This window comes from Elgaria multicarinata, chromosome 16, assembly GCF_023053635.1.
Source record: "Elgaria multicarinata webbii isolate HBS135686 ecotype San Diego chromosome 16, rElgMul1.1.pri, whole genome shotgun sequence".
NCBI classification, from domain to species: Eukaryota; Metazoa; Chordata; class Lepidosauria; order Squamata; family Anguidae; genus Elgaria; species Elgaria multicarinata.
The window spans coordinates 12,333,200-12,346,237 of NC_086186.1; the positions used below are offsets into that span (position 1 = coordinate 12,333,200).

The window sequence follows — 13,038 nt, forward strand, 5'->3', positions numbered from 1 at the left end:
AAAGGTTGTCACACAGAGGAGGGCCAGGATCTCTTCTCGATCCTCCCAGAGTGCAGGACACGGAATAACGGGCTCAAGTTAACGGAAGCCAGATTCCAGCTGGACATCAGGAAAAACTTCCTGACTGTTAGGGCAGTGCGACAATGGAATCAGTTACCTAGGGAGGTTGTGGGCTCTCCCACACTAGAGGCCTTCAAGAGGCAGCTGGACAAGCATCTGTCAGGGATGCTTTAGGGTGGATTCCTGCATTGAGCAGGGGGTTGGACTCGATGGCCTTGTAGACCCCTTCCAACTCTGCTATTCTATGATTCTATGATTTTTTCAATGCCGTCTTCTAAGTGGGTTCTCCAGTTTGAAATGCCCATTTTATTCTGACTCTTAATCACACTCCAACCTTTAAATGGTTTCATGCCTGTGCGGATTTTCTAATGTTTACTAGGGCTCATGCTAACATGCAGAGATCCCCAACATTTTCGGGCCCATGGGTACATATAGGATTTTGAATAAGTGTTGTGGGTGCTGCAAAGGGGCACAAAATGGGCCCAAGGGTACATATAGGATTTTGAATAAGTGTTGTGGGTGTCAACACTAAAATGGCTGCTGTGAAAGGGCATGCCTGGTCACAAAATGGTTACCATGGTGTAAGGTGGGACAGTCACAAAATGCTGAGAGGTTCCATATTTAAAAGAGCATTTATTCATTTGCATAGTAGAGATTGCTGTAGAGAAAATAATAAGACATAAAACAATTGTTCCTAAACTATTGTTACATAAACATATACTCAGTTACAAATAAAATGATATATTTAACACTAATAATTTTACTATTTTATAGTACACAGAATAGAAAACTATTGAAATTTGCCATGTTGAAGATGGCCCTATTTAAGCAAATGATTAGTGCAAACCAGCCACACATCACCTTACTTACACCAGGGGCAGACAGGAAAGGTTTCCAACTCCTGTTTAATAATAGCAACAAAAAGCTTTCCCCTCTCCTAAATTAACCTGCTGAAATCAAGAAAGCTTGGGAGGAAATAACAAGAATTGTATGCAGAGTCCAGTTGTGGTACTGAAAACCATGTCCACCTTATAGAGCCTTTATGTTGCACCTGGCTCCAGCGTTGGTCCTTGGGAGTTCTAGTGAAAAACAAAATAGATTCAGGAAACCCCAAGACTACCAACTCCTGATTGACACAACTTTTTTTTGGACTAGTGAGATGCCTGACACTGCATGCCATCTGTAAGCTTGCTATAATTGGGGGTGTATGACGAAATCGCCACTCGCAAACATTCATCCAGGTGCTTATCTGTCATTCGCGTTCTGTTCTTCGATTTGATAAATCTCCTTGTGGAGAAGACTGACTCACATTGATAAGTTGATCCGAAATAAGACTTTATCTTTGCAGCTGTCTTCCTCAACAAAGGGAACTTTTGTGAATCAACCAGACTCCAAAAATTGTCATGACTTGAATTTGATTTTAAAACCAAGTCGTTTTGGAGGTCCACAATCTCCAACTCTATTTCTTCTACTCCAGTCTGACACAGTTCCCCAATGGCCACTGCAGTTTCTGTGATATCAACTGGGCTGAATGGATTCTCAAAAAATGAAACAACTGGTTCAATGTCAGTGAATTGCTGAAATCGAGCATGGAATTGTTCCTCAAGTGTTTCAAGGTGGCTCACAAACGGTAGGTTGTTGAAATCACTCTCACCAACAACTTGTCTCATTGAAGGGAAAAGAATAAGGGATTTAATCTGCAAGTGCGACTTCCACAGCCTCAGTTTACCTTTGAAAGCATTGACTGAAGTGATCATCCCAGAAATATGCTTATTGTTTCTATGAAGCTCAATGTTCAAACTGTTCAGTTCTTGCATCAAATCAGCAAGAAAAGCCAAGTCCACCAACCAAAACCTGTCATAAAGTTGCTCAATATGTTGATCTTTAGACTTCAAAAACGCTTTTATTTCTTCTATCAGGATTAAAAATCTGGCCAAAACCTTTCCTTTACTCAACCATCTAACTTCAGTGTGCAAAATGAGATCACTGCACTCTGAATCCACATCTTTCAGAAGTGCCTTAAAAAGCCTATGTTGCAAGGAGACCGCACGGATAGAGTTGATTATTTTTGTGACAACATCCATGACGTGCTTAAACTGGAGTACTTTAGCACACAATGCTTCTTGGTGGATGATACAGTGATAGGAAACAAACTTTGGGAAAGTTTCATCTTTCTGGCAGTGGGCAATGAATCCATCAATGCAACCCACCATGGCTGGTGCCCCGTCAGTGGTGATGGATGAGAGTTTGTGAAGAGGCAAATTTATTTCTGTAGCATAGCTTCTAAAAGTCTGGAATATATCCTCACCCCTTGTTTTTCCTTTCAGTGATAGTATTTTGAGTAGCTCTTCTTTCACAGAAAGGTCACTAAATATCATCCTCACAATGACGGCCAACTGAGAAGTGTCTGTCATGTCTGTGGATTCATCAAGCTGAAGTGAAAACCAAAGACACTTCTGTAAATCGCTTTGCAGCTGATGTTCCAAGTCGCTTGAAATGGACTGAATTCTTCTGGTAATCGTGTTACCAGACATCTGCAACTTCTGAATTGCTGCAATTATTTCCTTTTTATTGGAAAAACCTTCAAAAATGGCATCGCTAGCAGTCAAAAACACTTCTTTCAACAGTTCCCCGTCCTCAAAAGGTTTGTTTCTCTTAACAAGCAAGCTTGCAATCTTAAAAGATGCAATTGTAGTATTCTTGGATTGGACCACAGGCTTGGTAAAGCCCGTCAGCTGTATTGCAAATTTAGATTTCATTTCGTTGACCTTCATTTTCCGAAGCTCAGAATCCAGTGGATAGTTCTTCGCAAAGGTACTGTGATTTCTCTCAAAATGTCTTTGGACATTGTGTTTCTTTGCAACTGCTACAGTTGAAGAGCATATTAAACACACAGATTTTCCATTCACGTCCATAAAGCAATACTTCTCTTCCCACTCTTTGTGGAAAAGGTAAGTCCTTTGTCTTTTTCGGGCTGGTTCGGTAATTCTGACAACTAAAGGGGGGAAAAACAGAATTTCAGTTCTACTCGTAAGGAAAACTTTTTAAAAACCCTTATTTAAAAACTGCAAGCAGAGAAGTCATTAGTCCTGGAGCTATTTATGTAGAAACAAAACAAACCCATAGAAAACAGCAAAGTCAGCAGGAAAGCCAAAAAACACCCCACTGCATGGAAAAATGAAGAGCCCCAAATCAATAACGCACTCAGGAAACTTGTGTTTAAATTCATCAGGAAGATGGGGCTGCAACGCCACACTGGAGTTCAGGATTTACTAGTCTGTGCATGGGGAGGAATTGCAGCTACCTGGCCAAGATCTCACAGGCAGGAAAAGGCAACTTGAGCCTGCCCAAAAGGGGTGGCTGCACACTTACTTTTTTATTTATTTGTTTATTTATTAATTAATTATTTTATTACATTTATATACCGCCCCACAGCCGAAGCTCTCTGGGCGGTTTACAACAATTAAAAATGGTAAACATTAAAAGTATACAAAGTTTAAAAACCATCAAAAACATATAAAACAGTATAAAAACAACAGTTTTTATGGTGCAACCAAGTGGGGGTGCAGGAGGAGGGAACAAAAAGTCTCAGCGGTGCTATGGCATGTTTCTGTGAGCAATGGATTAATTCCTGGAGGAAAAGGCTGTCCATGGCTGCTAGCCCTGATGGTTGTGTGCTATCTCCAATATTTGAGGCAATAAGTCTGTGTGCACCAGTTGCTGGGGAACATGGGTAGGAGGGTGCTGTTGCACCATGTCCTGCTTGTTCATCCCTGGACAATGGCTGGTTGGCCACTGTGTGAACAGAGTGCTGGGCTAGATGGGCCCTTGGTCTGATCCAGCAGGGCTCTTCTTATGTTCTTAATGTGCTGACTGGGGGGTGCTGGGAGTTGCAGTCCAACCAGAAGTGATCTATTAAGAGCAGACAATGCAATGCCCTGCCATCCTCAAGGGTCTCCCATTTATATTGTGTGCTGGAGTGATGCCTGTTCCTTGCCTCCTCCTCGGTTTTTCTAGCACAGTGCACCATTGCCCTAACTGTGGCTGAGTTTCCTTACTTACTGCCAATCACTGCTGACATCAGCATGCAAAGTTGCTTGTGTGTGTATGTGCTTTAGTTAGTAAGGCCAGAAATCTAAGCGTTTATCTGGTTTCTCCCCTACATGGATTTTATACTAAGTTTTAAGGTTTGATTTAGAACGTAAACTAACACATATAGCACTTACCAGTTTTGCTTATTTTGCCTATTTTTTCTTGGATTACATTTTCATGGAAGTCGCTGCCCTGGGAAGCAGAGGATTCATTCTCCCTCTTCCGAACTGGTCCAGCTTTCCTTCTCTGCTGTTCCCTCCTTTTGTATCTGTCTCTTTCTGGTGACATCCCACGTAGCTCCCCCTTATTCTCCATTTCCCACTTGCCACCTTCTGTGATGAAGACAGGAAATTGGTAAAAGCCTGAGTTAGAAATAGGTCCCCAAATCATTGAACAACTTTGTGATGAAGCTCTTCTATCAGGCTACCGACATAGCTTCAATCTGTGTTTCTATTTATTGCAGCTCTTAATGTTCCCTGGTGTTTTCACAACTTAATACCAATTGATAAATTGTTGTTTTCAATATGTTGTGGTTGTAACTTTTCGTATTGAGGTATAATCATTGTGGATTTTTGTGAAATGGAAAGGCAGGGCAGAAATGTTTCTATAAATAAAAATAGATACATTCAAAATATCAAAAGGGCATTTGAGGTGTATTTCTTCTTCCATTAATAAACAGATATTATTATCAAAAAGGGAATGGACACCCTTACCGAGAGAGGTGACAAGCTCACATTTCTCGTCCATGGATTGCCCATGCAGAGCTTTCTGGTCAGGATCCAGCGCAGCCTTCTCCTTCTGAGGGACATGTGCAGCAACCCCCTCAGTAGTTACTGGACCCTGATTGAAAAGGGGGAACAAATCCCACATCATAGATAACATAATAACGATCTGAAAGCAAAATCCAAAAGGTTAGTTAAGGGACTAATTATTATCATGCTGGATTTAAACCTTCATGAACTGCATTCAGTCTTCCTAATGAGTAGCTTTGACAGAAGCAAAGAGAAGGAAAGAGGTTCATCCATGCCAAGGAAGGTGAGCAGGGGACAGAGGTCTCCATAATGTTCCCATCAGGCTCCCCAGTAATATTTGCTCGTACCTGGTCGGTCTGTATGGCAGTTTTTTCCCCTCCATCACAAAGAAGAGATGATGACTGAGTACGTATTGCTGACATCATTACACTACCTGGTGAAAGATAATGGCAATGCACGTGTAAGTACACATAGGCATTTCAAAAAGAGTAATTTATTGATTTAAAGCATTTTTAAATAAGCTCTCTTCATCCACTGTAGGCATTCTGGATGTTGACAGCCATTTTATATTTTATTTTCGTAAAAACACATCCATTTGGGCTCTTAGCCATTAATCAAAATCTTCACGTTGAAAGTAAGCAAGCTCATTTTTGAGTTGTGGAAAAGGACTAGAGAACGTAAGAACAGCCCACAGATATCTTGTACAATCAATAGAGGAAGATAAAGTTGAAATATGCCCCATTAAGCCTTACCTGACAAAGTGGCAGCCTCCTGCTTCATTCCCCTTCGTAAGGGAGTCTTTCCGGTACCTGATGAAGTCTTCTCTGCAGCAGGTAATTTAGTGCCTGCTTCTGTAAACAGACTCTGCTCCTGAAGTAGCGGTGGGGACCCAAGATATAGAATGAAGAGAAGAGTTACAAAAGGAATGAAATGATAGTGGCAAAGGGCATGAGATTTTGGGACATCCCTCCCTGCATGGTTTCCAGTATGTTTGGAGTGCTTAATAACGCTATGTATAGGATCCAAATCTCAAAAGCATGTGAGTGTAATACAAGAGACAATGGATTGGACTCAAACTTTCGCCTCCGATGAACATGCTAGCGGTCGCCTTACGGCCAACAGTTCCCTTTTTGAATCGGGCCCTAATGAAAATGAAAATGAGTCGTATTCTTGGCATGATTTTGTCTATTTACATAAACAGTCCATTAGAATGGACCTTCATGCTTCGACTATGGCAGAATATCATGACACTTCAAGGATACCAAGAGGTCTTAGGATAAGAAAAGCACCAGGATTGTTTACTTCTGACATTGAATTTAAAAATAAATATGTTGTAAATGGATGTGTATTCTTGTGTTAATTGTGCTGTAACACTCATTTGCACCTCATTGAAGTGTTCATGATACCCTGATTACGTGTAGTAATAGATGATTTACATAGACTATTGTTATCTTTATAGTTGAATATACATTTATTATCACAGTAGAACTCTCCACTGACTCTTGTATTACACTCACATGATTTTGAGGTTTGGATCCTATACATAGCGTTCTTATAGTAGGGTTTCTCCCCCCACACCCCCTTTTTCTTTGGAGTACTTAATAGACAGGGTTAGAATATCCAGGCAACCAGGATGATCAAGGGTCTGGAAACAAAGCCCTATGAAAAGAGACTGAAAGAACTGGGCATGTTTAGCCTGGAGAAGAGAAGATTGAGGGGAGACATGAGAGCACTCTTCAAACACTTCAAAGGTTGTCACACAGAGGAGGGCCAGGATCTCTTCTCCCAGAGGGCAGGACACGGAATAACGGGCTCAAGATAAAGGAAGCCAGATTCCAGCTGGACATCAGGAAAAACCTCCTGACTGTTAGAGCAGTACGACAATGGAACCAGTGACCTAGGGAGGTGGTGGGCTCTCCCACACTAGAGGCCTTCAAGAGGCAGCTGGACTACCATCTGTCAGGTATGCTTTAGGGTGGATTCCTGCATTGAGCAGGGGGTTGGACTCGCTGGCCTTGTAGGTCCCTTCCAACTCTGCGATTCTATGATTCTATGATCCTCTCTCATATTCTTGGCCTTTGAAACTATCAGGATGACATATTCACCTGGTGATCTCCCTGCTTCTTGTCCTCTGCCTGAGTCAAAAGGAAAATTTCTGCCAGTGCCACTGCTTGGGAACTGGTCTCGGCTCCACATTCCCTGACCCACTTTTCCATCTCCGCTGGAAGGACCGTCAGGAACTGCTCCAGGATCACCAAGTCTAGAATCTGATGCTTTGTGTGTTGCTCTGGCTTGAGCCACTGATGGCAAAGATCCTGGAGTTTCCTGCAAACCTCTCTGGGGCCCTTGCTGTCCTGATAGCGGAACTGTCGGAAGCACTGGCGCTGTACTTCTGGGCGGACAGTGTCTGCACCCAGGATCTTCTGCACCGTTTTTTCCCAGGATTCTCCACTACTCCCAGTCTTGATAGTCTCAGGACCTCTTCCTGCTGCAGGGCCAGCTGAGTCTTGCTCATCCATCTTCGATCCAAGGAAGACTCAAACAGGGCAAAGGACTGCTTTCGTTTTCTGCCGCTTTCTGTTTGATGGAGGGAAGGGCGGACCTAGTTGGCGATGTCACCAAGTCCTGCAAAGCCAAAGCATAATTATGTAAGTGTATTGTCAGGGCAAAAAGATTTCCCCCAAACAAACGTGGACGGCTTTCATTTGATTAAATAAATCTTGGTTGATTCATCCTGTCACTTGTGAACAATTTTTTTTTAAAGGAATGTATTAATATATCAAGCAGACAGTTATATCAAGGGCAGAAAAATACTGCAATAGAGAAATAGAGAAAATTCACATGTATGCAAACCAAACAAAACCAGAATTTCATGATTAACAATTCTTAACATTTTGTAATCGTTAATTTACATTTATCTGAATTCTAATAAAATTGATCCTCTATTTAATGTATTAATTTAATTGAATGTACTGCAGCTAGCATAGAGGCTATATTACAGTAATGAAAGTATTTTTCTATAAAATTCATCCTCCTTCCATGCTTACCTCATTTTTCTCTTTTCTTCATCCTGTAAGGCTGCAACTCTATACACCCTTATAGGTGCTATTGCACTCAATTGGACTTACTTCTCAGTAGATATGAATAAGACTGCACAGTAATATTCTTTCTGCCATCAATAAATAATATTATTTAATGTATTATTATGATCCTGTTCCTCACAAATATCGTAATAGAATAATTTTTGGATCTAATGGGATTTCCATTCCATTTCCATTTAATTTTTATCACCATCTGTCAGTTCTGTACGAAGTGTTGGACAATCCTACTATAGAGAGAGAATAGCAGCATTTTTATATTTACGCCACTAGCATTTTGAGGGAGCGGGCAGAGAGAAACTTCAAAATGCTTAAGCCTCTTTGAAGTCATGTACTATCTGGTAAATATTTTATAACAGTTTTCCATTAAACGGAAATTTATTTATTTACAATATTTATATACCGCTCCCCATTCGAGAATTTCAGAGTGGTGATTATTATTAACTTCTTCGTTATTTTAGACATATATTATTTAATGTAAAACAAAGTAACATTCCTTTGTAGCATCTGTGATTGATATATTGCCCCTATACAGGGAGGTTCCATTCCTCCTGCATCTAAGAGCTACCTTGCTGGAGCATAACATAGGAAAACCTCTTGTTCCAGCACTGGCAGGCTTTGCTTTCCAAAAGCCCACAACCTTTGGGCCCCACAGAAACTAAGGCCAAGTTTACACCTTTTGTCAAATCATTATGATCCCATCATGGTAATGCTACCCTCCTGCACATGTCTTCCTCGTAGGACACACAATGACAATTATTGCAATACTTTGGATGTCAAATAAAATGTAGAAAATAACACTATGAAAACAGCATATGGACTGTGTAATGTGCCCCAACAGTTATCAGTGCACTTCAATACCGCTTTAAACCTACCTGTACTCTATACTCAACATCTAAGGTCCTCCTCCGAGTGCCTACTCCGAGGGAAGCTCAGAGGATGGCAACAAGGGAGAGGGCCTTCTCAGTGGTGGCCCCCCAATTATGGATCTCCCCATTGAGGCTTGCCTGGCGCCAACATTGTTATCTTTTTGGTGCCAGGTCAAGACTTTCCTCCCAGGCAGTTAACAACATATGCTGAGTTTTTAACTGACCCCAGAATAGTTGTTTTAAATGGATATTGTTATGTTTATGCTTTTGATGGTTTAAAATGTTTGCATATTTGTTTTTAATGTTCACTGTTTTTAACTTTTGTAAACCGCCCAGAGAGCTTCGGCTATGGGGCGGTATATAAATGTAATAAATAAATATAAAGCAGTAGAGGGGATCTAGCCTAGAAGGATCCATTGCAATGTTTTTCCTTGTTTCCTCTTTCACATTCCTCTCTATTGTGTTTCTTTTCTCCTGCCATTTAATACTTCTGCATCCTGCTTAAATACTCCCTCTTTTCTCCTGCCATTTAATACTTCTGCATCCTGCTTAAATACTCCCTTTTCTCCTGCCATTTAATACTTCTGCATCCTGCTTAAATACTCCTTCTTTTCTCCTGCCATTTAATACTTCTGCATCCTGCTTAAATACTCCCTTTTCTCCTGCCATTTAATAGTTCTGCATCCTGCTTAAATACTCTTTTCTCCTGCCATTTAATACTTCTGAATTCAGCTTAAATACTCTTTCTCCTGCCATTTAATACTTTTGCGTTTTGCTTAAATACTCCCCCTGCCTTCAAGCCACTGCAAAACGCACACCAGAGCACCCAGATTTATGGGGGTGGGGGAGGCAAGGGGCATAATCCCAATCGAAGTACAGAGGTGCAATAGATGAATCTCTTTTCTGCTTTGCAGAAAGGAGAGGGAAGAAAGGCGTTTCTTGAGGGGGTCTGAAATGCGAAGAGGGTCTGGCTGGCTCTTCTCAGCGAAGTGATCCACCCTCTCGATCAGCAAGCAGATGCCACCCCCGCCTTTTCTCTGCATTCAGCACCTCCCCAAGCCCCTCTTTCCTTCCTCCCCTGCAGTCCTGGGACCCCCCTTCACCCGAATGCACAGTGGGGGGGGGGGACTCACCCAACCTGGAAGGAAGGAAGGAAGGCGGCTCCGATGCAGCGCTCGGGAAGGGAGGGCAGAGCGAGCAAGAGACCACTTTCCTCCAGCGGAGGAGGTGGGGCAGGAAGGAACGTGGGGGGAGGTACATTTGTTATGGGGGGGGGAACAACCCCTCCCCTTCCGGCCCCAAATTCCTTCCCTCTCTAGGAATGTATCTCAGTTCGTTTAACCCTTAGTCTTCTCTGCAGAATTTCCTCTCTGAGTCTCTCTCCAAGGAGCGCCGAATGCCAACCTGCATTGCGCAGGCGGCTCTTCGGCCTCTCCAAGGCGCAGCGACTTTCATAAGAACATGAGAAGAGCCCTGCTGGATCAGACCAAGGGTCCATCTAGTCCAGCACTCTGTTCACACAGTGGCCAGGGATGAACAAGCAGGACATGGAGTAACAGCACCCTCCCGCCCATGTTCCCCAGCAACTGGTGCACACAGGCGTACTGCCTCGAATACTGGAGGTAGCACACAACCATCAGGGCTAGTAGCCATGGATAGCCTTCAGGGCTAGTAGCCATGGATAGCCTCCAAGAATTTATCCACCCACCCCCCTTTCAAAGCCATCTAATTTGGTGTCCATCACTACATCTTGTGGTAGTGAGTTCCATAATTTAACTATGCGCTGTGTGAAGAAGTTCTTCCTTTTATTTGTCTTGAATCTCCCACCAGCTTCATGGGATGACTCCATTGGGTTCTAGTATTTTGAGAGAGTGAGAAAAATGCCTCACTGTCCACATTCTCCACACCATGCATAATTTTGTACACCTCTGTCATGTCCTCCCTCAGCCTCCTCTTCTCCAAGCTAAACAATCCCAGCTGATGTAACCTTCTCTCAGAGGGGAGATGCTCCAGCCCCTTAATCATTTTAGTTGATTTCCCCTCGCCTGACATAAATAGGAACAAGCTGGCAGTGAGAGCTCAGACCTGGTTTTGTTTACGAGTTACTTATAACCCCGCCCCTCCAAAAGTAGGAAATCCCATCATTTCCCAGCTAAACAGAAATCCACTCACTGTTTATTGAAGAATGTGAGAAGAAACGTTTCTGCTGTTTGAATAGTTCAGATTCCCAGTCGACAGTGGCAAGGCAAAGAGATGTGGGGATGGAGCAATGCCTTCTCCCCCCCATCCCACCTCCTTGTACATGATGCTCCCGTTGCGCGGCACATGGCAGCAGTCCAAGGAGAACCGGAAGTGAAGGTTGCATGTTTCTTTTGACACAAAAAGCAAAGTTAGCCATGTTGGTCATCAGGAGGGGTGGGGAAAAGGCAAAATTTAACAATCGCCAGCTGTTTTAATATAAAAGCTGCCCAGTCTATCTCCATTTCTGTTTTTTAACTGCAAAGGGACCTACGTGTTTTGCCTAACGATGGAGACATCTGGATAACAGCTGGGTTTTATATTTTCAAAAATGGGGGAGTCGACCACTGTTTATCCCAGTAGCCCCTAGGTGCAATCAGAAGCCATCAAAGCAATTTGAATGTCCGCAATCTCCTCCCTCATTTCATCTTAATCTCACTTCCCACTTTTTTTTTTTGCTCTGATGACCATCTAGCATGAAGACTTCTGGAGAAGTCAAAAGCTTGCACACTTATTTTGTGAACTGTAGGTGGGCTTAATAAAGGTATTGCAATCGCCCTAGTGAGATCCTTAACAAGGAGCTGAAAGTAGGGAGATAGAGTGAACCGTTTTCTGGGAGAAAGTGGCACCCAAACTCCATGGGTACAAATCCTCCTGCAATCCTCTCCATCATACCTCTCTGGTTGTATGTGTTTTAAGGAGATTGGTCAGCTCCCCTCCTCCCCCTCTGTCCTAAATGAAGTTTCTTTGTGTGTCTAAGTGATTCCAGATGCGAAGATTCCTAGTACTCACCCAATAAAAAAAAGCATTCTCTGCACTCTTTCCTTTTTTCCTTAATGGATTGGGGGGAAGGGGTGTAAGGAAAAGGGGAGGGAAAATACAGAGGATTATATTTGTGTGAAATTGACCAGTCTCCTTTTAGTTTTTTAAACACTGGAGAAAAGCCTTTCAATTTATCTTCACTCGGGTGAAGATAAAAGCAGCCACATGTCTTTTGCAGGAATTTGAGTTGTTTTTATAATCAATTACTGTGATTTATATATAGTGTCACCAATGTATGCAGTAAAGAGCAATAAAAGCATATTACACAGATTCCTGTTCTAATGAGCGTATAATTTGACTGCAGATCAAAAGTAGTCAAGGAAGGTCAGGGTAGCAAGCAACGAATATGAGAAAGGTCTTTCATCTTCCATAGACATGATTTCAAACATGCCACTTCAAAGCATTTTGAGTTTCTCTCCTGCTGTTGGCATGCACAGGTGGAAGACAGAGAAGCAGTTTTAAATGTGCTTTTATCTGGAATTTAAATTGAGTGCTGTCTATGCAGGAAGGATTTATAATCACAATGCAACCTTCCTGAATATTTTGCACCGCTCCCTGTGATTTCTATCAACTGTTGCCTCAATCACAATAATAGTTTTTATCCCATTTTAGGTATTAGGTTACTGAAGCTGGAATATTTTAGGGTGACCATATGAAAAAGAGGACAGGGCTCCTATATCTTTAATATTTGTATAGAAAAGGGAATTCCAGGAGGTGTCATTTGTATGCATGCAGCACCTGGTGAAATCCCCTCTTCATCACAACAGTTAAAGCTACAGGTGCCCTGTCCTCTTTTGTATCTGCTCAAGAGAGCAAGGCTCCTGAAGCATTAACTGTTGTGATAAAGAGGGGATTTCACCAGGTGCTGCATGCATACGAATGACCAAGAAAAAAAGGGGGAGAGAAACCCTACTGTGCAAGCGCTGAGAATAGGATCCAAACCTTAAAAGCCTATGAGCTGTATTTTGCAGTACGGATGTGTATTCTGACTTAGAATGGAACATCTTGCATTTGATGAAGTGGAATCTAACCCATAAAACTAGAAAAGAGGCCATAGCTCAGTGATAAAGCACATGCTTTGAAAGCAGAAGGTCCCTGGTTCAATAC

At 42.3% G+C, this 13,038-nt stretch overlaps 1 protein-coding gene across 2 annotated transcripts; it reads right to left on the minus strand.

Moving 5' to 3' along the window:
• Window positions 1-673: 673 nt before the first annotated feature.
• On the minus strand, window positions 674-11,131 carry LOC134409658 (general transcription factor II-I repeat domain-containing protein 2-like). 2 transcript variants are annotated; one of them, XM_063142507.1, is made up of 7 exons: window positions 11,044-11,131; window positions 7,010-7,529; window positions 5,657-5,774; window positions 5,252-5,337; window positions 4,866-4,992; window positions 4,287-4,484; window positions 674-3,055 (listed from the first exon to the last, which is right to left on the minus strand). In XM_063142507.1, exons 2-7 carry the CDS (start codon window positions 7,421-7,423, stop codon window positions 1,212-1,214), a joined length of 2,787 nt encoding a protein of 928 aa, XP_062998577.1. In that variant the 5' UTR covers window positions 7,424-7,529; window positions 11,044-11,131; the 3' UTR covers window positions 674-1,211. The 2 variants fall into 2 exon arrangements, with proteins under 2 accessions (XP_062998577.1, XP_062998575.1); XM_063142505.1 differs by lacking the exon at window positions 11,044-11,131 and adding an exon at window positions 7,952-8,017.
• Window positions 11,132-13,038: the final 1,907 nt, after the last annotated feature.